Below are 25,461 nucleotides of genomic sequence, written 5' to 3'. Positions count from 1 at the left end.
GCCAAAAGCGGGACCACAGCCACAAAACCGGGACGTGTCCCGCCTAAATCAGGACATCTGGTCACTTTAGTCTACACGCACCCCGGAGTCAGGTCTGCTGTTTTAAGGGTCCTGCTTTCCAGACACCTTGAACAAATGGCACTTGCACAAATCCTGCCCACTCTTAGGCATACAAGGACCCCACCACTCCGTGAGATGCAATCCGATACGTGTTTTCAGCTTTTTTTATGGGAAGGAGACCGCGGACTACACACTTGGTCAGCCGAGGACCTCTACTGTCTTGTACATTTAGAATTGCCGCAGGTACACGACCTACAGGACGGCCCCAAGTCGGCCCTTCCACCTCAGTCACCTTGCACTTTCAAAGACCACAACAATACACTTCCGAGGGGAAAAAAAAAGTCCTTTATTTGCGATGCACAAAAGCAGGAGAGGAAAAAAAAATGGGCGTCAGCACGATGTGCTGAGGGTTTTTGCGATTTTTTTTTCACGTATCATACTTTTGCTCTTTTTTTCTTCTTTTTTGGTCTGCTCCCTTCCCTCTGATTCCTGGTGGGCCTGTTCACGTGGGTGACGACGGTGGCAGGCCAAGATGGAGAGAGCAAGGAAGAGGGTGCCACACAGGCAGAGAGGGGGATCTGCAGCGAAGACAAAGAACGCGCTGTGGAAAAGACAAGAGCGCGATCTGTGCAAGACACCCCCCCAAAGCCCGTGCGCACCCCTCCTCAGAGTCCCCTGCCCTCCCCCTCGAGGCCACAGCCACCGGTCACCCGTCAAGTGTGTAGAAGACCCCCGGAGAAGGAACGGCAGAGTTGGGGCAGCCAGGCGGACTCCTCGCTCACTCCTTCTTCATGGCCACGTTCTCCTTGTTCTGGTGGGCGTGGAGAACGGCCACGGCCTCCTCAACCTGGACGAACAGCGGGGGGCCCACGGTAGATTTAGAGGCACTCCAATACAACTCTGTTACAGCAGCCTAGTCTAATTAGCCTCCCAACAATGCCACCTCGCAGAGAAAACAATTTTGATTACATGTCAAATTACAAGACATCTACAGTAAAGTTCCAAGGAAACGCCCACCTCCAAAACATCACCCGCCCCCTTTTAGGGGTGAAATACAGTCTAATCCCCCTAAAACGAAGTCCGCTTCAGCGAAATATTTCCACTTCCCCGTCAGCTAGCCATAGAAGTCAATGCAACAAAGTCCTCGGCACAACGAACCATTTGTTTGGCTTGCTTTCGCTTCAAAGAAATTTTCAATGATTTAGCTGGGTTTGAACAATTATTTTACAATAAAATAAGCATAGCACCAGGTATCTGTAACTTTTTATACATTTATGACGCTTAGTTTCACCGAAAACATGCGCGGTGCACCCACACCGCGCATGCCCGCTGCATGTCAGCAGCAGGTCCGCTGCTGTTTCTTCTTTATGTAAATGATTTGGTGGATGTAGTGCCTCTTGATGTATCCATAAGTATGTTTGCGGGTGGTTGTGCTGTTTTTAAAAAATATAATCCACAAATGATCATTTCCGGTTGCAAAAAACTCTTGGCAATTGATGATTGGTGTATGCGTTGGGGTATGGCACTGAATTCAGAGAAAACTGTACTTTTATGGGTCACAAGGAAAAAATGTCCTAGTTCTTATATACTACATTACAAGTTTCCCAATATAAGTACCTAGGTGTTACTCTTACGAGGAAGCTTACTTGGTCAGAGCATATATTGGATATTTCTTCATCAGCCCTGCGCAAGCTATGGTTCCTTAAAAGAAAACTTAAAAATGCTCCAGTTAGTAGTAAGATGTTAGCCTACAATACATGTGTTCGGTCAAAACTGGAATATGCTGCTGAAGTATGGGATCCCCATTTTAAGAAGGATGTTATGCAGCTTGAAAGAGTTCAACGAAAGGCAATGAGATTTATTTTTGGTAAATATAGAAGGCATGATTCGCCATCCTTGTTGATGCAGAAGTACAACGTATTGACTCTCGAGGTTCGCCGGAAAGTTAGTCGCCTTGGGTTTCTTCATAACTGTCTTGTAGGGAAAACTGAGTTATTACTTTTTAATTGTATAAAACCTTTAACTTCACGGACAACTAGACATAACCATGAATACTCATTATCGCCAATTTTCGCCAGAACTGACACTCACAAGTACACATTTTTCCCCCGAAATGTGTCTGAATAGAATTCTTTGCCACGAGAGGTTTTTGAATCTGCTGATTTTATGAAAGAGCTTGAGTCCCACATTGTAAGTTTTGATGGTTGAATGTTGCTATAGTCTTCGTGTTGCCTTGATTGTTGTTACTAATCTCCATTATATTGTATGTATACTGTGTAGCCCCTCCTGCCAGGGCCAAAATACTGGCCTGCAGTATCGCTAAATAAATAAATAAATAAAATAAATAAAACACTGCTACCCAAAACAAAAACAAACTCGTAGGTGGACGCCATTGTTTGATGGTGATAACGATGCGGCGGGCCGTCTTCACACGAGGCGCAGCCCAGGTTTGCCAAGCCGAAACTATAGCCAATCCGAATCCAGTTGAAATCGCGCGAATGTGCTTTGCTGCTGGCGCAGTAAAGTCATGTGTTTGTTGTGAGCAGCTGTCCTTACAGTTTTCCTTCTACAATTCTTCAAAGTCAAAAGCATAAATAACGTTTTCGTGTTTATTCTTGAACCCATGCCATCCTATCTTAGTCACAAGCGCGCGCGCGCGGCTTGCCTGTCAAGGGCAGTTGTGCCTGGTCAGAGGATAAGACAACGGCGCTGTCCTGCCACAAGCTATCTAGATAGCTGCTAGATAGCTATAGTTCATATCACAAGCTAGCTGCAGCACTGTGGAGGCTACATTGTTGTCCCCCTCAGGGCGCCTAACTCACCGCGAAGGAAGCGACAAAAGGCGCCGGGGCCGTGCGGTGCCACTTGCCAGAGGGGAGAAGGGAGTGTCCTTTAAGGACCCCCTTCACGGCGGATTAGGCGCCCTCAGTGGGCGCACTATTGATAACAATGTAACCTCCACAGTGCTGCAGCTAGCTTGTGATATGAACTATAGATAGATAGCTGCTAGATAGATAGCAGCAACTAGCAGCTATCTGCAAGTAATCAGCTCGGTGGAAACGCCTTGTTGTACAGCAATACGCTTTGCGCCTGCATTTCTTCATTTCTTCACCTCTCCCCTTCTCCTCAGTATCGCGCTTTTTGTGGTGGTAAAAAAACAGATAACCATTGGTATGTTTCTTATGTGAATAAACACGACATTACTGCGCGTCACTCCTTTTTCTAAACATAGTATTATGCTGCTAATGATGCGGAAATATCCGGGGCTATTTTTCTCGCCCTTTCGTGCTGTGCTCGGGCAGATTTCGCCTCAACGAATTTTCGCTTCAACAAAATTTTTTGCATGTCCCGTCAATTTTGTTGTAGCGGGATTCGACTGTATTCAATTTACCAAAAAAAAAAACCCACAGGTCACCCACTCCCTAAAATCAATGGCTTGACACCGATGAGTGAACAAAATAAACGCAAATCATCTGTTCATGTGTTGATGCAGTCACTTATTTGTACTTTCCGCAACTGCGCCGAAAGTTCGTCCATCTGGTATTTTTTTTCTTGATATCTCCGCAGTTTTGGTCGGCAGTGCAGCCATGTTTTGTAGTTTAATAATAATAACAGTGTTTATTGATTCCATAATAAAGAATACATATGTGGGTCTGCCAAAGCCACAAGGGCTTGAAGTTTGCCGCACCTGACCCAAAAGATCGCCTACCCCGTATTTTTCGCTTGATACAGTCGAACCCCGCTACAACGAACGCCGCTTCAACGAAATTTCCGCTTCAACGAAATATTTCCAATTCCCCGTCAGCTAGCCATAGAAGTCAATGCAACAAAGTCCTCGCCACAACGAACCATTTGTCTGGCTTGCTTTCGCTTCAACGAAATTTTAGATGATTTGGGCTGGGTTCGAACAATTATTTTACAATAAAATAAGCATAGCGCCAGCTATCTGTAACTTTTTATACATTCAGGACGCTTAGTTTCACCGAAAACATGCGCGTTGCGACCACACCGCCACCCAAAACAAAACAAAAAACTCATAGGCGCACACCATTGCTTGATGGTGATAACGATGTGGCTGGCCGTCTTTACACGAGGCGCAGGCCCGCTTCGCCAAGGCGGAGCCCCAGAGCTACAGCCAATCCGTATCCAGTTGAAATTGCATGAATCATGAATGTGCTCCGCTGCTGGCGCGGTGCCGTCATGTATGCGTTGTGAGCAGCTGTCCTTGCCGTTTTCCTTCTACCATTCTTCATAGCCAAGAGCGAAAATCATGTTTGCACGTTTGGTCTTGAAGCCTAGTCATCCTATCTTAGTCGCGAGCGCGCGGTCATGTTAAATGCAAGCGCGCGCGTCTTGCCTGCCAAGGTCAGTAGCTGCCGTGCCCTGTCAGAGGATAAGATAACGGCACTGCTCCTGCCACAAGCGAGAGGGGGGCTTCCCACGGCCTAGCAGCTATCTGCAAGTAATCAGCTCGGTGGACACGCCTTGTCGTACAGGATACGTTTTGCGCCTGCATATCTTCACCCCCCTCAGTAACGCGTTCTTTGGGTTGTGAAAAAAACAGATAACCATTGGTATGTTTGTTATCCGAATAAACATGAGTTATTGCGCGTCACTCCTTTTTCTAAACATTGTATTATGCTGCCAATGTTGCGGAAACGCACGGGGCTATTTTTCTGGCCTTTCCGTGGTGTGTTGGGGCAGATTTCGCCTCAACGAATTTTCGCTTCAACGAAATTTTTCGCACGTCCCGTCAATTTCGTTGTAGCGGGATTCGACTGTATTTTATATATCGAATTATTGATATATCGAATTCTTTCACGATCCCCTTGGAGTTCAATATATCCATGTTCGACTGTAGTACCGTTTTCGCCCACATTATAAGCTTCTTTACCTCACAAGCAACTTCGTGCGTGCCTTGTGCGGCATTTTAGAGAGCGCTTAGAAGCCGTTGCTCGAGCTCCCGTCACCACTTTGCGGTCTAAGCCGCCGCCGCCGGCAGCACCGCGCGCAGCGTGCGGGTGGTTCCGCGGCAGCGTCAGCACGCCTGTGACGTGCGCGGTGCGTTTTCGCGAGCAGAAACCGCCCCATGCGGTTCACACTAAACCATGTCATGTTCCTTTTTGATTATGCAATTCTGGCTCCTGATGTCACAAGAAAGAAGTTCTTTCAAGATTAGTTCCCAAAAAGCGCTGCCTTTTAAAATTGTATGTAATTCTGGCTTCTGATGTCATAAGAAAGTTCTTTCAAGATTAGCTCCCAAAAAGCGCTGCCTTTTAATTAAGACTCGCTGAAAAAAAAAAAGCGGGCTGTGCGTGCGATTTGGGCACCACCCACATCGTCCTTCTGCGCAAGTGGGAGAGAAACCCAGGTGCGAGCTGCATGAACCGCATGGCGAGTTTCTGCACGCGATTCGTGCGCGGTATTTTCACGGCCGCGTCGACAATTTCGTGCCTGCAGTGGCTCCTTTCCTGCACAGGCAAGTGCGTTTGTGCCTTGAGTAGCATTTTAAAGAGCGTTTAGAAGCGGTCGTTGGAGCTAAAGCACTACTCCGTGGCCGGTACCGCCGCCTGCCGCTCGGCACTCACCGTGCGGGTGGTTTCCGCGGCGGCGTCAGCGTGCGCGGCGCGTTTTCGCTTGCAGAAAACGTTTCATGCGGTTCACGCTTTCGCCGCGCGCGATTAAGTTGCGTTCGGTAACTTTTCTTGGGGGCCTCCAACACTGGTTTCCCCTATTCCAAAACTGTGTGGGCAGGCCCCGAAGTGGTTTTACCTGACTGGTACTACTTGATTGAAAAATTCCCTGACAATTTCCTGACTTTTCCCGGTGGCTCAAAATTCCCTGACTTTTCCCGGTCACTAGACACCCTGACTTCCTATGTCCTTGTTCTAAATGTGCACTGTTCACACTTCAGTATCTTTATACCAACTGGCCCTATATGGTTCCTTACTACCCTATTTAGCAAGTCTGTATCACAAAAATGTGTTCTTACGAGCACATTTGCCACAGCTGTACCTCCTCACAGCTCAAGCATAAGCAATGTTAGCAGAATACCAATTCATTACGGTGAAGCCATCTATTCTCCGTCCTTTGGAGGGCCTCATCGCTACATACAGCTCTTTGCGCTATGCTAAAAGTTGAAGCATCACCCGCAACAGAACTACCTTATATGCTCAGAGTTGATTAATGGCTCTTAGCTCCACGCTAACAGTTTAAGCCATCTCCTGCTACAGAACTATCTTATATGCTTAGAGTTACTTAGGTAGTTTGGATGGCCACCACCACCGCCGCCATTTCCATCTCAAGTTCAACCTCGTCGACTAGCTGCGAATCCCTCCTCCCACATGGAAAATAGTTTTGATGGCTACCAGTAGTGCCCCAACTGCTTTGGTAGAACCTACTACGACGATCAGAACAGACCACTGGGTACACCCAGTGTCACCTACTCTTTGGGCGGAAAGCAACTACTCTTCGCCGGCCTGCACCGACACTCGGCACAAAGAAGGAGGGGCGGGCGCTCTCACCTTGGACTTGAGCGACTCGTGGTGCTCGAGCATGTGGAGCAGCTCGGAGTTGTCGATCTCGAGCAGCATGCCGGTGATCTTGCCGGCCAGCTCCGGATACATGCGGTGGATCAGGGGGAACAGGCGCTCGCCCAGCATCTGCTTTTGGTCGTGAGGCGTGGCCTCGGCCAACATCGAGGCCGTCAGGGGCTCCTGGCCCTGGATGTGCACGGCGGCCTGCTGCTGCTGCTGCTGGGCCGCAGCCGCCGACACCTGCTGCTGCTGGGCGGCCGCGGCGGCCACCGCCTGCTGCTGCTGGGCGCTCACCTGGGTTCGAGAATAAGCGGTTGCAACCGGCTGCCGTGCCAAAAGAACTGTCCCAGTCTTGGTGCCTCAAGGCTCCCCGAGCTGACAGCCCCAAAACGGATTTCTCTGCCCCCGTTACGCTGGTTTATTCCAAAATCCTACGCCACTACAAAACCACCCGAACTCCCACATCGTCCTCCCAAGTTGCAAGGACAGGATCAAGCAGCACTCCGCTCAAATCCAAACGAACACCTTCCCCCACCTCACCCGACCACACAATCTTCACCCGACCCAACACCCCAAGCTGTGCCCCACGTGCAGCGAAATTCACAAACACCCTCTAACCGAGAACCACCGTCTAGCACTAAGTATGCCAAGCAGTGTCTAACAATAGTCAGAGCACCCACCATGCCAATGAAGTTATCTCTCTCTCTCAAGCTGGCCATTTGTGGGCACCAGCCCAAAATGTCAAGGTGACAACTGCAGGAAAGCTACCGTTCTTTTTACTGTGAACATCCTCGATTAACCAGTACCGAAGAGACCGTAGACCATGCAGCACTGCTATTGGACCAGAGATCCTATAAGGAAATGAAGTGCTGGAGAGTGTCTCGGGCAGCCTGCGGACGGTCCAGGACTGATTATCAAGGAGGCCCTCTCCAAGCAACCTCACAAGCTTACTTTTTTTGACAAGAGTACCAAGCACAGCTTGGCGAACCCACCACACGGCCTTGCCGATTTTCACTTCCTGTCAGCGTACTGATTTTCCATAAAGAGAACTTTGGCCCGTAACATTGAGCCAAGCAAAACCGTACAATCCTCCAGATACAGTAATGCAACTAATTAGAGTATGGTACTTCATTGACCTAATGCTTACAGTACGAACAATTATACGAAGGACAAAGAGGGCGCTTGCCCACGTGCCCCTCTCTTTGTCCGTTGTCTAATTGTTCGCGCTGTAAGCACCGATTTAAAGCAATGCAGTCTCTGCTGCTCACCTGGAAGGTGGCGGCCACGGGGGCCGACACGGGCTGCACCTGCGGCGGGTTGCGCATGGACTGCGTGTACTTGTAGGTCGGGCGCGGACCTCCGGCGCCCTGGGGTCCCGCCAGGCCAGTCGGCCGGGGCCCCATCACCCGCGGGGCCGAGGGCGGGGCCTGCTGCTGGGGAGGAGCCTGCTGCTGCTGGGGTGGGGCCTGCTGGCCCCCCGTGATTGGCCGAGCACTGCCCAGGGCCCCGCCCCGCTGGGGCTGGGCGGCGAGCGAGGGCCGCGGCTGCCGCTGGTACGGCAGCGAGGTGGGGAACCCGCCCTGGGGCTGGTTTCCCCCCTGGGGCGCCTGGGGTCCCCCGGGCCCGCGCATCTGCTGCTGCTGCTGGCCCGTCCAGCGCGGGGTGGCCCGCATCTGGGCCGGGCCCAGCGTGGCCGGGAAGTAGCTCCGCTGGGCCGTCTGGTGGGGCATGGTGGGCACGAAGTAGCCGGCCGCGCCCGCGCCGCCCGGCGGGAACATCTGGCCCATCTGCATGCGCATGCCCGCAATGCGGTGCATGTACTGCGAGGCAAGGTGGGCCTTGCGGTCCTCCTTGCGCTGGGCCAGCGCCACATAGAGCGGCTTGGAGACCACGATGCGGCCGTTCATCTCGGTCACCGCCTTGGTCGCCTCCTCGGGCGAGCTGAAGCAGACGAAGCCGAAGCCCTTGGAGCGGCCGTTGCCGTCCGTCATCACCTTGGCGCTCGTGATGTTGCCGAAGGGGGCGAACTCCTTGCGCAGGCGCTCGTCGTCCAGCGCGTCGTCCAGGTTCTTTACGTACAGGTTCACCCCCTGGTAGCGGTTGAGCCGCTCCTGCTTCAGCTGTTCAAAGTGGCGCTTCAGCTCCGCCTGGCGCTCGGCCTTCTTCTGGGCGCGCCCCACGTACAGCACCCGGCCGCCCAGGTCCTTGCCGTTGAGCTCCTCCACGGCCCGCTCGGCGCTCTCGGGGTCGTCGAACGAGACGAAGCCGAAACCGCGGTTCTTGCCGGTCTCGTCCTTCATGATCTTGTAGCTGGTGATCTTGCCGTACTTCTCGAAGATCACCACCAGCTTCTCCTCGTCCAGCTCGTCCCCGAAGTTCTTGATGTAGACGTTGGTGAAGCAGCGCGCCTTGTCGCCCAGCATCTTCTCGCGCTCCTTGCGGGGGATGAACTTGCCCACGTAGACCTTCTTGTTGTTCAGCAGCATGCCGTTCACCTTGCTGATGGCTTTGTTGGCTGCCTCCTCCGTCTCGAAGTGCACAAAGCCGTACCCCTTGGACGAGGCCTCTTCGTCCGTGGCGACGCGGCAAGACAGGATGTTCCCGAAGGCCGAAAATGTGTCGTACATAGCCTTATTGTCAATGGTCTTGTCCAGGTTCTTGATGAACACGTTGCCCACGCCGGACTTGCGCAGCGACGGGTCGCGCTGGGACCACATGATGCGGATTGGCTTGCTCTTGATCGGGTCAAAGTTCATCGTGTCCAGGGCACGCTCCGCTGCGAGTGGACACAAAACAAAAATTTAGAAACTGCAGCACTTGATTAGGAACTGAACACAGCAGATTGCGATGAAAATGAACCAAGCACTGCTGCCTTACCGCTTAATACGATAATACCTAGTTTTACCCAACTACCACTAGAGCAGGAAAAGAATAAATTTCACGAGCAGTGGATTAGCAAGCCCAATCCAAAACAGCCAACAGGACACAGACAAGGGAGCAAAGCTCTGAAACAACTGGCACTGAATTTGATGCATAATTCTGCAAGCTAATCGCATGGTGGCCTGTGGCGGGGTATACCAACAAAATACAAAGGGGGGTTTAATTTATGCCTCTCATTTTGCAATTGTCGAGGCATCGCGTATTAAGGCAATTAAAGAGGCACTAAAGGCTAAATGACTTAGTTCTAGCTGAAAGGTCAGGCGTCTCGCAGCCTTTTTAGCTTTTGTTCCAACGGCCAACAATGCAGCATTTGATAGGAAGTTATCAAGGCTGTTATTTCTCTGTGCCATTTCCTTTCTATTTCGCTATGACAGTAAGATTGGGCCCCAACTTGCTCTAGGCGCTCTGCCTACACCACGCCGGGGCCTAACTTTACTCGATCCCCACTGTCTTTCCCAAATGCCTGTTCTTGTTGCCTTTCACTTTCATCGCGAAGATCCAAAGCCCACCAGAACGGGTCTTACGAACGCCATGTCAGTAGGCAGCATTTTTGCAAAGTCTGCCATCAAGCTCCACCCCTTTAAAATCCATGTCCCCACCTGCCCTCCTCAAATTAACCCTTTCGGCCCTGATTTTTTTATTTCAAGCAAAACAATGTTTTCTGTGCTTTCTTTAGGGTCCCATAAGCCCCACAACAAAAAGAAGCGGTCAAAGTGCAAGTCACAGATTTATTAGGGGGGCAATTAATTAGGAAATCTGGCAATTCAAAATTTTGCCATGCGGAGACATCACTTTTCTATATTTTCCAAAACTTAATGACTACATGAACCTACAAACAAGAAATGAACTTCAAAGGGCACGTATTTATAGATTTACAAGCTTGGAAATAAAACTCGAACCGCCATTTTGTTCACCCTCAATGTCATAATTTCGTCTTCACCAGAGCTTCTTTTTCTTTGTAGCGTGCAGCTCCACTAAAATGAAACAACAGCGATATCAATTGCAATAGGCATCATTGAAGAAGAATTCACTAAAACGCTAGTAGTATTGGTTTCGTTCTCTAGGGGCTGGAGGGACTTATGTGATGGTGTCAATTGACACCACAAGCACCAAAAGTGTTAAAAAGTAAAAATTCAAGGAGCAATCTCCACTTCAGGAAGGCTATAGCAGGTTCTGAGCACAGACTTTCCACAAAAAAAAAAAGGGGGGGGGGGGGGGGGGGATGAAAACAGGGTGAGACAGTGCAAGCACAATTTCAAAAAGACCGGAGACAGAGTGACACGTAGGTCTTCTGCACAAACGTGAGATGCTGCATCTCACCACGTTTTTAGAATTTACATTGCACAACGATTTCACTTATGTGCTATCACCGTACAATGTGCACATGAGCAACCAGAGAAAACGTACTCACAAATTTGGTTTGTCTAATAGTTGTTGAGAGTTTGCGTTTGCCCCCTTTTTCGCACAAAGCATGTGTTCTCACCACAGATGCAACAACTCGCCCACTAACAACTTCGGCTCAACTAGGCTTAAAGCCAAAATTGCCTTAACAAACCCTGCTGACAGCGAAAGTACATATTTTGGAAAAAATGGGAAAAACTTCGTAACTGCTCTACTTAGAAAAAAAATGCACACGCAACGGTTTAGCAATGAAGTTTGCTGCCTCTCACGCCAACAGCGCAGCCGGTCAAGAACGGCACCACCTCATGTAGTGTATCACTCCGCCAATGCACCGGACCCGTGACGTCAGTGCGCGCGCGTTTTGAAAGGGGTTTGCTTTGAACGCGTGATATCGTCTGCCATGTCTCGCGCAGTTTGTTTGTCGTCACTGGAGTCGTTTAAAAGCATATTACGTCCAAAAAATCACGGGAACAGCTCACGCCAGTTCAAAATATTCTTAGTAACGCCCTACTTGCGCCACGCGGAGAAACATCCGGCTACGGTGATAAGGCACAGCGGCAACTTACGGTGTCGTTCTTAAGTTGTCACAGAGTATAATCTGGCATTTGCCGCTGCCTGGTGTATGTAAGTTAATTTCTGCTGTGGTGGAAATTCCGCAGGTTAGGCTAAATTTTCCCGCGTACCCTATTTTGACTGTGCTTGTGCCGCAAGACGAGACATTTCAACAAAATTGAAACCGGTGAGGCACCCTATTCTAAAGTTTTTATAGTTTGCAACCTGAGCTCTGCTCTCTTAAAAAGGACAAGCTCTGCCAAAGATCCATCCCCCATAAGCACATTGCACCGACAGAGGCCACTGTGAGCGCAGCACTTTTCCTACTAAAGTTATCTGCAGCGCACGCTAGGGCATCGGTAAAGGAGTGGCAATTCCTCGACCCGTTATCACCCAATGCCTGCAGCATGCTGTGCCAACGATCTATGGGGGTTGACACTGAGACACGGTGTAAAGACGGCCATGATGAATGCATCAGTTCCTCCCTGCCATTTGTATTATCTGCAATCTGACTGGTCCGCAACCATAACAACAGCTTGACTGGTCCACAACCATACCAACAGCTAACGTATTTTCGTCTGCGCCACTTGAACCATTCGTCCTTCTCGGCCTTGTTATCCCGACGTTACCTTAGATGCCTTCTTTGTGTGAACGCCAATGCGAGACTTGATAATCCCGGCTGTTGCCGTCTAGGACAGGGCGCCGACACGTAATACGAATTCTACGAACTGAGTCCATTATATGCGTGGCATCTTTCCTACCAGAAATGACCCCCCGAACCACCAGGATATAGAAAACAGAGCTGCTGCTTGCGAGGCAAACATCAGCGCAACGTGCCTATACATGTGTCTGCCTCGCTGTTCCAGAACAACATAAACAAGGTTCGTCGATCCTGCATTTCTGCGCATTCAAGATTGAAGATATCACAAATTGCAGCGCGGGAAAGTGCAAGAAACATCAGTATTAGTTCCTGTACTCTTGGCATTTTCTATGCTAATAAAAATCTGCTACTAATGTGAATGATGCATCTGCAATCACGACTCCTAATTTACCCACACAGGCCAGCTTGCCCCTAGTGTCCCTTTAGTCATGCTCTGACAAATGGCAAAATGGCGGCAAAAAAATCTCGCCAACTCTCTATCAGTAGACGGCAGTTTAGAATGCCGTCGCATTTATCACAAGGACTGCCTTCAACTGCTAATTGTAAGGGAGGCAGCTTGTAAAAAGTACCGGCTAACTAAGAAGCATGCCTTTTTTGTTAGCTGTAAATTTTCCCCACTAACTAGGTTACAGACAGCCTAACTAAAGGAGAGCTTCTAGGAAGTGCACATGGAGGTTATCCTTGTCACATTTCTGAGTCACCAACGAAAACTGCGCATGGGAGTAAAGGGGTGCTGATAACCAGTGCCATTATCGCCGCCATGTCGTTTCGTCGGCATGGTGGCTCAGTGAATCATCCGCTCGAAGCCGAGCTATGAGACGTGCGCTCGAAGTTAGATTGAAAATGCGATACAAATTAATGCGCGAGTTATATCGAAATGGCAGCGCACTTTCTTTTTATGCAGTGCACGTCCTTCAACGCGCTCCCTTTCCCGATTCCGCAGCTGACGCAACACATACCAAGACTGCGATCAGCCACATTCTAATTACGCACAATTTCATCTCGGACTGACACCACGCCGTGAACAGCATTACGAACGAGACCTCTGAGAGCGGCTGCTAATCGAAAGGGGCGTTGAGAGTGTCGTTCCACTCTACCCAGCACCTCGCAAATCGCGCAGGCCGGAATCGGCCCCGAAACCAGTCTGCGCGCAGCATCAGGCCTTGGTCTCGGTGATCTCGGAATTCAATCGAACACCCACTCACTGCGCGCTTCCAGCTGCTACGTCAGATCGCACGTTGCGATCGAACGTCTAGACGTTAAACGCTCAACCCTACTCCCAGAAACGAATTGCACGCCGCGATTCGGTTGATCCAACAAGTGCTACCAACGTGTAATATGGTATCGGAGGAAAATTTCGTCCGAGTTGGGGCGCAGAACGTCGTTTTGACAGCGGCCATGAGCGAAATGTGGGTCACTGATCTGGCACCACGTACTGGTTCCATCGCGAGCCAGGCAACTAAGAACGGAAAAAAGAAGCCCGAGGCTCTCTCGAGAAGGGAACTCGGGGTTAGCACTCACCGTCGGCGGGCTGCTGGAAGTTGACATATGCGTAGCCCAGGGACCGTCGTGTGATCATGTCGCGGCATACCCTGATGGACAGCACGGGGCCGGCTGTGGAGAACTTCTCAAAGAGCATCGCCTCCGTCACATCAGGATGCAGGTCTCCAACGTAGAGGGAGGCCATCGGGTAGTTGGGTCCGCTTGGATTCATGACGTCCGGTCAGAGGGTCAACTTCGGAAGAGCACCGTCGTGGTCAAAAGGGCTGGGAGTCCGCCTAACCCTAACTCTGTCGCGCCAGTTACCAATTTTTTCGACTGAACCTGGAGGCAAGTTCAGGGTTTTGCCAAAGTTTTGCGATTTTTTTTAGTTTTTCTGTTTTATAGATTTTTTTGGTATTTTTTTGTACTTACGCGTTGCGTACGCAGAATTTAACTATTTTCCCCACGTGAACGGCCTACCATTGAGTCATGCGGGAAAAGAAATGGCGAAATCGCTGCACTCACGATATATGTGCGCGACGTTGTATTACTCCGCTGACTCATTTACGTTCTGCGCGGTCGCCATAATTTAGGAGAGCGCCTGCAAGTAAACAGCGTACTTTCGTTACTAAAAAAATTGGTTACTAATGATCTTAACCTAAAAACCTCACGTTTCTTGGCCGTCTCATGAAGGACTATTTAGTACGCGGAGAAGTGTTGAGCAGCGAAAGTAGTTATTGATGACGTCAATGGAAAAGGGGGTCGCAGGAGCAACCACACGGGCCCCGCAGCGTTTTAGTGGCGCTGTGGTCGAGAGCGACATACGGCTTCCAAGGAATAAACGTTTTTTCTTCTTTTTTCATTGACGTACAGACGTATAGATTGGTCTCATTTCTACAACCTTGGGGGTGGCTTACCTTCCCGAATGCGATCCGGATGCACTGGCTGTCTCAACCAGCCGCACGCGCGCGTCTGAAAACGAGTACTCTGGGACGGCTGTACGCTAAGATTGATCATTTTATTATGTCGTAGCAACAACTTGGAACAATTCAATTTGTTGCACACAATTTATTCTGCAGTGCATCGTACGCTAATGTTTCACTTACAAACCTTCAAAACAAGCAAAAACCTTAGCATTTAATGCTGTTTAACAATCGGAACACTTAGTGCAACCAGTCATTTTACAGCAGCCTCAGTTCACTTGATTGTAATATCTTGAAGTCCCGTCACGTAAACAGCTCCAACTGTAACATACCAGTGGGCAAAATGTTTATATTAACTATCTTCGACTAAACAGGAATTCTGGAAATACGCCATTTAAGCAACAAAATAGCGAGTCAACCTCGCCAGCTCTCATGTGTCATCACCCAATCTTTTCTGCCATTATGGCGAATTTTCGCATTATTTTATGTTACAAGCATCCTAAACAGGAATTCTGGAAATACGCCATTTAAGCAACAAAATAGCGAGTCAACCTCGCCAGCTCTCATGCGTCATCACCCAATCTTTTCTGCCATTATGGCGAATTTTCGCATTATTTTATGCTACAAGGATCCTAGAGGTGCTTCTAACATTACTGCGAGTTTACTGATCTTGAACACCACAAAACATTCCTCTGGTTGAATTCTGGCACACGCCACAGCCGGTGAGAGATAACTTTATCTCACATGGCAAATTAGCAACGATCTTAACAATTTAACGCTTAAGCCGAGAATAGTACCCCCTTCTCAAACAACTTAATCTCGAGGGGTCAAAAATATCCCCAAACAGCATGTGCCAATAGGAAACATTTCTACCGGCAATATGCAACACACCTTTCAAATATGACTTTAGCTGGAGCTCCAGAAAACGTCTTTGAAAAGGCTTCCATATAAATCCACTTGGAACTGCAAAAATGGGCAACAGACAGCTCAAACAACACGAATCTCCTGCACAGTGAACACGCAAGTAAAAAAAAACAAAGAGACACGAGCTGAGGCACTGTTTCTGACGTCGTCTTCTTGAGTGATAAGAGTCTCTTGGTAGAAAGCAGGCCAGAAGTGGCGCTGGTCCATCGATCGCACCGGACCCGGGGTTTCGGCAAAGCACTTGGGACGCCGCGGCCACCAAAGACGCGGCGGCGCACAGCGGAGGGGGAGAGAGACGGTGGTGCACTTCTGGCGGCGCGCTTCTTGCTACACGCTGTGGAGGCGGCAAACCTTCCTCCTAGCTGCTACCTCGATGTGGTCAGTGATCAGTAGACTATTTCTTCCGTGCTTCTCTTCTGCTTGGACAGCTTGAGGTAGAGGTAGTCACCAGCCTTGTCAATGACGCTCAGAGCCTGGAAAAAGAGAACGAAGATTCCACTCCATTCAATCTAAAGAGCACTCCAATCCGATCCAATCCAAAGAGCACCTGCAAAGGTGCACACTAGCCGCGGAGCAAGAATTAATATGGGGGGCAAAGGAGGCCCATTGCAGCGGACGCAGGCGAACGACCAGAAAATGTCACAATGAAAACCAACGCGGACTACAAAGCTTTTTAGCTGCAACAGCGAAGGAGGGAGTTACGGCACCTGAAAGGCAAAATGATAGCAACCAAAATTCATTCCGGGGCTGTGCAGTGAAATGGCAATCACAGTGGCCACGCAGTTTCGTCTGCAGTGACAGATGCCACAAGCTTGACCTAGGACATGCGCTGGTGATGTTATCTGGCCGCCCTAGGAAGTGACATTTTTCCTCCTGTCTTGTTTTACTCCGTACCACTAGCTAAGGCAGAGCAAATGCTTGCCACAAGCCAAGCTAGTCCTAGTGGAACGGAGAATAAAGTGGAGGGGGTGAATGCCAGCTGGCTGTCGCAAGACAACGTGATGCTGCTCCACTTTGGTCTCTACTGAACCTAGCCCAAGAGTGGGGACTAGCCAACACGGTCCCATGATGACCGATTCTCCCCGTTTCATTTTCTACACTAGACCTGTCCGAGGGACTCTCTCCTGGGACTACAGTGGTTGTAGTCGTGGCAGGAGTGACTACAAACCCAAAGCTACAAAACATGGGCCCGAACCTGGGGACCATAAACCTAGAAAATGGCTGCAAGTCTTGTTCTTGTACATCCACATAAAAAAAAATTGAGCCAGGTTTGCCTAATGAGATTGTGCAATCCTTTTGTGTTGTGCGCCGTACTGAGCAATTAGTTGGTTTTAATGAGAAAAATATGGTCCCATAATGGCTGTAGCTCGCATGTTGATGTGCCCGTCTCGAAACAGACTGTACAACAATCAGCCACAAGAAAGACCCAAGCTGAGTGTCAACTCCAATTACCATAGATCAGTGATTCTCAAATGGGGGTCCGCGGACTTCAGGGGGTCCGCGAGAGCATTTGAGGGGTCCGCGAAGCCTCCCTCGAAACTTTCCCCCCGCCATTCTTTTCTCGATTTTGCCAGCACCGGCTTGCAATTCAAAAAGGTGGCTTCGTCGCATTACATGTACGTTTAGTTTCTACACGTAGCACATATTTGAACACCTCATTTTTGCACAACTCCCTAGCTATGAGAAGGAAAAAAATACAGACCGAGTAAAGGCAGCGTATAGGTACTTAGAAGAATTTAAATTCAAGAGGAAATTGTTTGACATTATGGCCCGCTTAGTCATTAAAGTCAAGCAGAAAAGGCGGGCATTGGATAAGTCTGTGGGCGACGTGAGCTGCAAGCGCAAATTGTTTGACATTATGACACCGATCAACGTATGCTCCATCGTATACGGTCCCCCATCACTTTCGGAAGACCGGAAGGGGTCCCCGGGGCAGTCATGGCTGAGAACCACTGCCATAGATGATTAGTAACCACCCTTCTGAAATAACTGACGTGACGCTTCCACAACAGTTTCTGCAGCTGCTTGGATGTTTTGCAAGATAAGAATCACACTGCAAGTTTTTCCAAATCACTTGCAGCATGTTTGCCCAGTAGAAAAGGAGTAAAACCGCGCTGACCTTCATCGCCCCAAGTAACTCCTAAGTATAATAAACTGCAGCTTGAAAACAATCAAATTTTTGAACCTGTACTCATTCAGTCACGAATACGATGGGAGAGGCCAGTCATTTCAGCCGCACATCATCACACAGCTGTCACTGACACTTCCTCCCATGTTTGTTACCTTTCCTAACTAGCCCAGGCCATTAAAACTATTAAAGAGGCCCTAAATAGGCTTCTGAAGGTCGCCATTTCAATCACGCAATCGCTAGAGTACCCCTTCACGACAACATATACCAAATATGACACCTCTGTGTAAAGCAGGGGCCGCACAAAAATGCAAAGAAGATCCCTTCTTTCTTTCCTTGTTTACCTACCGATCCTCATCGCCACACTGCCGCGTTCTGACGTGCGGCCATATGCTCTGACGCAGCTTCTATGACACACGAAGCACTAAACAGCACGGCGGCGCTATTGGTGGGCCCCTTCAGATGCTGTAGCCAATCAGCGTTCCCGGCTCTGGGGGAAACGCTGGTCATCACTTCCTGCACGAGTGCACGTTTCGGCGGCTCCGGCGAGCGAGATTCGGGGTATCTAACACCCCGGGGCTACACTAGGGTCCGAATGTCATTTGAACCAAATGTCATTTGACTCAAATGGGGTGCTTCGAATGCCGTTCAGAATCCGCCGTGCTACACTACAATTTCGATGGCATTTGAAAGCTTTAACGATTGCTCGCGGGGTGCTGTACTGGCGCTGCTGTCGCCCCGTTCCGTTTTCGTACAATAATACAACAAGCAAATTTAGGAGCAGTATAAGGCAGTAAAATGATATCAAATTAGAAGAGACACCAGTTTTGACTCTAATGTGGTGGCTGTCTTGCGTAGTTTTATATTGAGCATATGAAAATTAAATATGTTGATTTCATATTTGAAGTAAATGAACAGTGAGCAAAGTTCCGCAAACAAAAATATTTTGTTTGTTTTACATACAGAAGTATTATATTTTGCATTGCCGATCGAAGATGCTGCGCGCGAGTGTCCTAGAAATGGCATTTGAAATCCCAAGTGTCTCTCTCAGTGCTCAATTGGCTCGAATGTCATTTCAGCCAAATGGCATTTCAAAACCTAGTGTAGCAGCACAACTTGGCATTTGAGTCAACATTCGGACGCTAGTTTAGCAGGGGTATTAGTAGAGACGAATGTCAATTGTTGCCATCCGTCACACTCCGCTGAGTTTGTAGATACAGCGCACCATTTACAAAGTATGAATAATGCTGAAAAACACGAAGAGTCTCTGCGGGCGGAACCGCCGCTACACGCGCGACCGCGGCAAGCATCTGCCTGGACGGTCGACAAGGAGCCCACTCTGCGGTGTATGCATGACATAGCAGACACCGCAGCAGCTAAAACTTGTCACCGCCCACCAGTATGGGACTACTGCTGAAAATCAGCTTATAAATGCAAAAAAGGGGGTGAAAGTGCGGCGAAGGATTGCGCTGGTGATTGTCGTTGGCACGGCTTTGTAAAGCGGTGGCTGAATAACTGCGGTGATGCTAAGCCTTTTCTTCCTCAAAGGGACTTGTGCGCCGCGACAGTGCTGCATGCAGAAACGCTAGTGGGCCACTAGTCGTCGGTGTAAACCTTCAACTACTGTCGTGAGCGCGCATTTTGTGTTTGGGACCCTCCTATCTGGCCTTCAAACAATTGTTTCCCCTACTCTACAACTGAGGTGACGACGTGAGCACGGCACGACGCGAGGAGCAAAGCCGCACAGCAGTTTGATGCGGGCTAACCGCTGACAGGCCCTGCTCAGCAGTAGTAGGTGGAGCATGCGCGTCGGCTGCTTATAAAAAAAAAGGTGACGTAACACCGAGCGCAGCCAGTGGCTGCGCACATCTTGAGCCAGCAAGGGCCTTGCCCTGTTTCTCTAGGTGGCCTTGCGCCTGGTTGGTGACGTCACACCTTCCGCAGTGCTTTGGAGACGCGATGAGAGGGTGAATACTCCAGGGCCCGTTTGGCCGAACGCGATAAGTGTGGGAATAAGTTCTTAACTACGACTTTAGCGCTGTATAGGCAATAAGTCGTTTGCCCAAAACTGCTACAAACGCTAGGTTAAGGTAGCGTTTTTGTCGGGTTTTCTGGCAACCGGCTTATTTGCCGCGGCCGAATTCGACTTATTGCCGTCTTATTCGTTAGCGGGAACTTAATCGGGAACTTATGCGTACGGGCAAACGGGCCCAGGCCTTGTTTGTTTCTGGCCCTTTTTAATGAACGATAACTCAGCTAGTACTCAACCCTTTTAAACCACTTTTGTGGCAGGCCGGTCCTTGGATAGTACTCCAGTGATTCCGCACGTAAAATTGCAACCTTCGGAACCCTGTTTATGGCCCCTCTAAAATTGACTGAAACCCTCCTTCCGTACCGTGCCCTAGCTTCGTGACTACCTACTTTTGAGGTCAATCAGGCTTTGATGTATGTTACCTTGATGACCCCTTCAATTCTGTTGGTACTGAAAATCCCCACTCCTTTTCACTAACCTTGAACCCTATCCGATTTACACGAAAGCTTTTGCACAATTAGGCATAACAACACGCTTTGGACAATGCCAAGCACCACAGCGCAATGTCCATCCAGCCAATACCGCCTGTATAATCCTTGCCTAACGCGTGAGCGAAAAATGGCCAAACAGCCACTCTCCTATTGCCCTCTCTTACTCTTTCCCAGTCCGTAGCCTTCCTACGTGCTTTCATGTCCGCCAGCCAGCGCCGCTTCTCAAAAACTATGCAAAATAGTTGACAGTTTTTCTAGTGTTCCCCAGGCGGCACTCCCACGCCTTCGAGGCAAGCTGATAGACACTTGCTGTAGAAGTGGGTGCAGTGTTCGCGACTCGCGAGCAGTAACGTAAGGCGGGACGGGACGTCCGCCGGCGCGCGCCACATACCGGATGAGTGCCTGAACTAAGCGTCCCTACCACTCCATTGGAAAGCGGGCGACGCGTTAGGCAATATTTACACAGGCGGCGTTGATCCATCTGCACACACCTGCACGTACAAATGCAAGAGCAGTTCATAATAGCAAAGCAACACAATAGTTGCGAAAGTTGACAAATTTGGCCTCCCAGAATTTCAAGACAAGCAGAAAGATGATGTTACCTAGCCGGGGCCATTACGGCATACATATCAGGCAATGCGAAATGAGGTTAAGGGGACACTGAAGAGAACTGGCAAACTTGTTTTGGACAAAAGTCCAGCCCTGCCCCAACACCCACAGCATTTATTCACCAGTGCAAGAGGTCTCAACTCCCAAGAAATCACAAACTATATAGCCATCTCCCTTTCTCATTTCTCTCACAGCAATTTTCACATTTGGCTGCAGTAGGTGACACAATAAAGTAATTGTGTGAGGTTAGAGTGAGGTGAGTTTAGAGTGAGGTGAGTGAGGAAGCAGCATGGTATAGCCAAAACCAAATACAAGATTACCACGTACAAAGAAAGTGGTTTTGTCACTTTGAGTCAAATCAGTCGACATTTCTTAAATTCCTTCATCCTTTTCTAATTCGCAAAAAGAAAAAAAAAAGCTTTATAGGGTCTGTTTTAAGGTTCGGTGCTTAATTGACAAACACATTCAATTAAGATTAGACCCGTCGAGGTTTGACTGCCATATATAAAAAAATCGTGTGTGTGAAAGCATTCAACAGCTTTGCAGGCAGTGGGCGTCCGTGTGTGCCATGCTAACATTTCTAATGTCAGAAGGAAAGAAGCGCTCATTGGAAGATTAAGGAGAAAAACATGTAGCGTTAACGGGCATTCTTTTGATACACAATCAAGTACCCTGACTTACTCGGAGCATAAAGGGACTTTGAGCCTCAAAGGACATGAGAACAATGGACAGATTTGCTTTCTTCGAAAGATCAGACACGTCACACTTCCCTACAGTTTTGCTTAAGATGAAGTGTTGCTGCCTTGATTAAGGATTTCAAATTACCCGCTTCCTCCATCATAATACGATGTGCTGAGAAGTCCGTGACAAGATTTGGAGGGGGCAGCAGCCAAGATGAGACAGTAAGTACCGTATTTACTCGCGTAATGAACCCACTTTTTTTCCAGAAAATTCGGCATGAATTTGGGGGGAAGGGTTCATTATGCGGGGAAAAATTGCAACAGATTTTTTAAAAGTTGAAATTCCACACAATAAAGTTGCTAAGAGAAGCGCGGCAGAGCCTTAGCATTTTCGTAAAAACACGTGGGTGATTATGTAATGGATTTTCTTTTTTATTCTGAACATGCCAGTGGCCCCCTACTCGCCATGGAGCTGCCCTCCTCACTGAAGTCGCTTGCGGCTTCACATTCGTAGTCGGCCCACAGCGCACCGTCTTCCATGTCGTCGAGGCACTCCAAAACTTATTTTCTCACACCCGGAAACTTCCCTTTTTTGGGCCCACGAAACACACGGCAAACCTTGTTCACCGCCCGAAAACCTCTCGTTTTCGCCCGTAGCGAACACGCGCTGGGGCAACACTGAAGTGCCGCCCAGCCACGCGGTTTGCAAGTGCATCAACACATGCTCCACCACCTTCAGTTTAAAACCGTCTGTGCAGCTCATGTACTGGCCCGTCGTACGGCGCGCACCAGGAGCACAAAAAAAGGTCGGAACACAGCTGAAAAACAAAACCACGGGGTGTAATGGCGACGTCGCGGAACAGCTAGAGTAGACGAGTGCGGAGTACGTTTAGTGCTTTATTCGCACGCCGCCAAAACCAGTCAAAACGGCAAAGAGCAAGGAAGGAGTGCAAAGTGCGTTTTGCGCTTTGTTTGCTCGCCACAACGTTTTGTATGGCGCAGCAGGTGGCGCACCGCAAGCGCGCAATTTTTGAATTGTGAGCCACAGCATATCCGCTCACGTCTCCGGCTACTATTGCGATTTCTTTTTGTTGGAATGCGTTTCTGGCATTTCTGCGTGTACTGTGGCGTGATATCAAGTTACTTCGATCGTCTACAGCATCAGCAACCATGCCGAGATAAAAACATATCCCCGCTGCATTTTTCATCCAAAGTGACAAAAAGTACATTTTCAAGAAGAAAAGTGGAGGGAGGGTTCATTACGTGAGTGGGTTCATTACGCGAGTAAATACGGTACACTGAAAATGCCGTTGTGCAGAAAACTGTCCATGACACCTCCGTAATAGTGCAGCTATCGGATTTGCTTTTGCTTTTAGCAATAAAGCTGCTTAGAAATGGATGACCTCAACCCTCACTGAAGCCATCTACCAATTCTTGTTGATGCCCTATACGACACCTTTGCCCTTCAGCCATTTGTTAGTCATCGTCACCATCAAGTAGCATTATTTTGAACACTAACCAAGATGAGCTCAAACTGCAAGCCCACAAAGCTATTCTAATTTGCAATTCTTTTGTTGGCCTCAGCCAATTGTAAAGTTAGGCTTACATGGATACACGTCAAGTTCGGGAAAAGCAGCTGGTGAGTTGCCATCTTTTCCCCTCTTATCTTTGTTGCATACTGCGCACACAATTTACAACATATGTCGCAGGAGCCATAAAAATCCACGCTAAAAGCAGTACAACAGTATAACTAAAACATCCACAAACCAAGGCCCCTGCACAACCAATTTTTCAAACATTCCTTGGCCTCCCTAAAATCCACACCACTTATAAAATCGTGTTTCTTTCTAACATATTTTCCATCCTTCAATTCAGCTGCTTGATTTTTTCCAAATCAGACGCAGTTGAAACTTTATTTTCATTTTTTTTCGAAGTAGGAGCACATGTCCTGTTTCTTGGAGTTTGGAAAGACAAATGCCGCAGCGGCAGAATCCCGACCAGTACTGCTGGTGCAATAGGATCCGAGAATGTAAGCTTTTGGCTCTGTCCCTTCTTTGCATGCTACCTCATTCGTTGGTGATGCAAAAGGTTGTTGCTAAACTGCACGACGTTGTGGAAGAGACAACTCATGTTGCAGTGGCTTGCCATTTGCAGAGGTCCATCAAGTGTAAGCACAGTTGTGGTTATTACCAAACTTCAAACATCGTGAATGCGCACATTCAAAATAGCGCTTCATTATTCCTGATTAACCAGCGCAAACTAGACGGGACGAGAGAGGAGAACACAACACGAGCGCTCGTATTGTGTACTCCTCTCTCGTCCCGTCTAGTTTGCGCTGGTTAATCAGGAATGTATACCAACTAGCCCGGTTTTCGACCTTGTTGCACTTTATTATTCCTTTTCCCCAGCAATGTCAGAGAGGAGTCTACACTACATCAGATGCCTGGTTTTTCCCTATTTTTCTGCTTTTTGTTTGCGATTCTGAAACGTTTCAGCAGCTGCTCTGGCCAATCAACGGACCCCAAAGAAACCGCCCCACCGCTGGTATTGTGCATCAGGCTACTGCATTTTAAGTGGTGTGGTTGTACATTAAGTTCAACGGAAGTAATCCGGTGATCACAAAAACCAGCATCATATCTGGTCCTGCATTGTAAGTGGTTGCATTATAAACAGCCTCCACTGTAGCTTACTTACCGTAGTTGTTCGAATATAAGGCGAGGTTTTTTTCCAGAATCCGTAGTCTCAAAGTCATAGCCCGCCTTATATTCGAAGCTCAGAAACATACATTTTTTTTCTTTTTTGACTCTCCAAACTGCGCCCTCACCTAATAATCATGACCGCCTTATAATCGGATAAATGCGGTAATTGAAGTCTGCAGTAAAATAGGCATGAGCGTTATTTCATGATGCAATCTTTCAAATATAGCAAGGTTGTACGTTTCCATCACAGTGAATTTAGATACTAAGTGTTTGCTGATCCTCTCACTCGCTTCATCTTATTCTGATTACAGTAGCGGACCGATTTTTAGGACCTGCAGGGGAACGAAAAATAGTCCGAATAAAAGAGCAGTCCGAAAAATTCGCGAGTCACAAAAACTAACTTTATTTCATTGAAATAGGACTGAAGAAGTTGCAAATGGTTCCTTGCCCTAAATTCCACCTTTCTGTGAGAACGTCTGCTTGCATCTCTGCAAGCGTCACGTTTTCCTCGTAAACATTGCCTTCCGAGACTGCTTCCGCCACAGACTACATGTAAAATTATGGCCTCCAAGATCAAATTGTGTTACTGTGGCGGGAGTCGAGCCAATCCTCGTTCAATCCGAAGCTAGCCGGGTGGCCTAGGATTCAAAATGCCGTCGTCCTCGAGTCGCACCGTGGCTCTGTCGCAGAAAATTTTGCCCGGAAAATCGAACTTCTGGCTTTATTTATTCCAAAATATTTGTTGCTCATATACATTACTCCTATAGGACAACTGGCGGTTCCCCCGGAATATCCAGCAAGTCCGAATTCTTGGAGACCGAAAAAACGGTCGACTACTGTATTTCCACAACTAATGTTAGTAACAAGTGAGCCACATCGCAGAGGCATATTTTTTCAAAGACTAGTACCAATCTCCACACCTCGTAGCAGATGGTGTTAACAGCTCCTCAGCTTTAACCAAAATTAACACTCAAAAAAGCTACTACAGCAGCAGCAGACAGCAGGGTTTTTACAAGATCATGCACATAATGCCATAAAGGCGACATACAATGCCCTGGCTGTGCCACAGGGCATCACTCCAAAGCCACTGTGCCGGCCTTCACTGTCGCGGCCCAACCTATCGGCTTGGCTCGCCTCTTACTGTTTCAAGGGTTCTTTTTCCTTGGTAACACTCGAGCGTTACCCTCTAAAACGTGTCCCCTTACATTTTCATGAGGTACTGCAGTGCAAATTGTAACGGTTCGTCATGGTGCATTCACCGTTTCCTAACTCATTTTAGAAATGCTGCACAAGAGCGCTGGTCAAACTGTTTCCTTGCCTAGCCAATCTACAATGGAAGCTCG

At 48.6% G+C, this 25,461-nt stretch overlaps 2 protein-coding genes across 2 annotated transcripts in view; both read right to left on the bottom strand.

Annotated features, from left to right (window-relative positions):
* Window positions 1-386: 386 nt before the first annotated feature.
* On the bottom strand, window positions 387-14,369 carry Pabp (poly(A) binding protein). Its single transcript, XM_077680769.1, has 4 exons — window positions 13,672-14,369; window positions 7,865-9,372; window positions 6,585-6,890; window positions 387-907 (listed from the first exon to the last, which is right to left on the bottom strand). The coding sequence occupies exons 1-4, from the start codon at window positions 13,862-13,864 to the stop codon at window positions 839-841; spliced, it is 2,076 nt and encodes a 691-aa protein (XP_077536895.1). The 5' UTR covers window positions 13,865-14,369; the 3' UTR covers window positions 387-838.
* Window positions 14,370-14,631: 262 nt separating this feature from the next.
* The window catches only part of Lace (serine palmitoyltransferase long chain base subunit), a 42,038-nt gene continuing 31,208 nt past the window's right edge, over window positions 14,632-25,461 (bottom strand). The window contains exon 10 of the mRNA XM_077680770.1: window positions 14,632-15,952. Coding sequence (XP_077536896.1) covers window positions 15,866-15,952 — 87 coding nt within the window. The 3' untranslated portion in view covers window positions 14,632-15,865. The remainder of the gene's footprint in view (window positions 15,953-25,461) is intronic.

The sequence above is a fragment of the Haemaphysalis longicornis genome, unplaced genomic scaffold (assembly GCF_048455015.1).
Source record: "Haemaphysalis longicornis isolate Haplotype H1 unplaced genomic scaffold, Haemaphysalis longicornis Haplotype H1 scaffold_8, whole genome shotgun sequence".
Lineage (NCBI taxonomy): Eukaryota > Metazoa > Arthropoda > Arachnida > Ixodida > Ixodidae > Haemaphysalis > Haemaphysalis longicornis.
The sequence above is the reverse complement of the archived record's forward strand: the minus strand, read 5'-3'. Positions and strand labels throughout refer to the sequence as shown.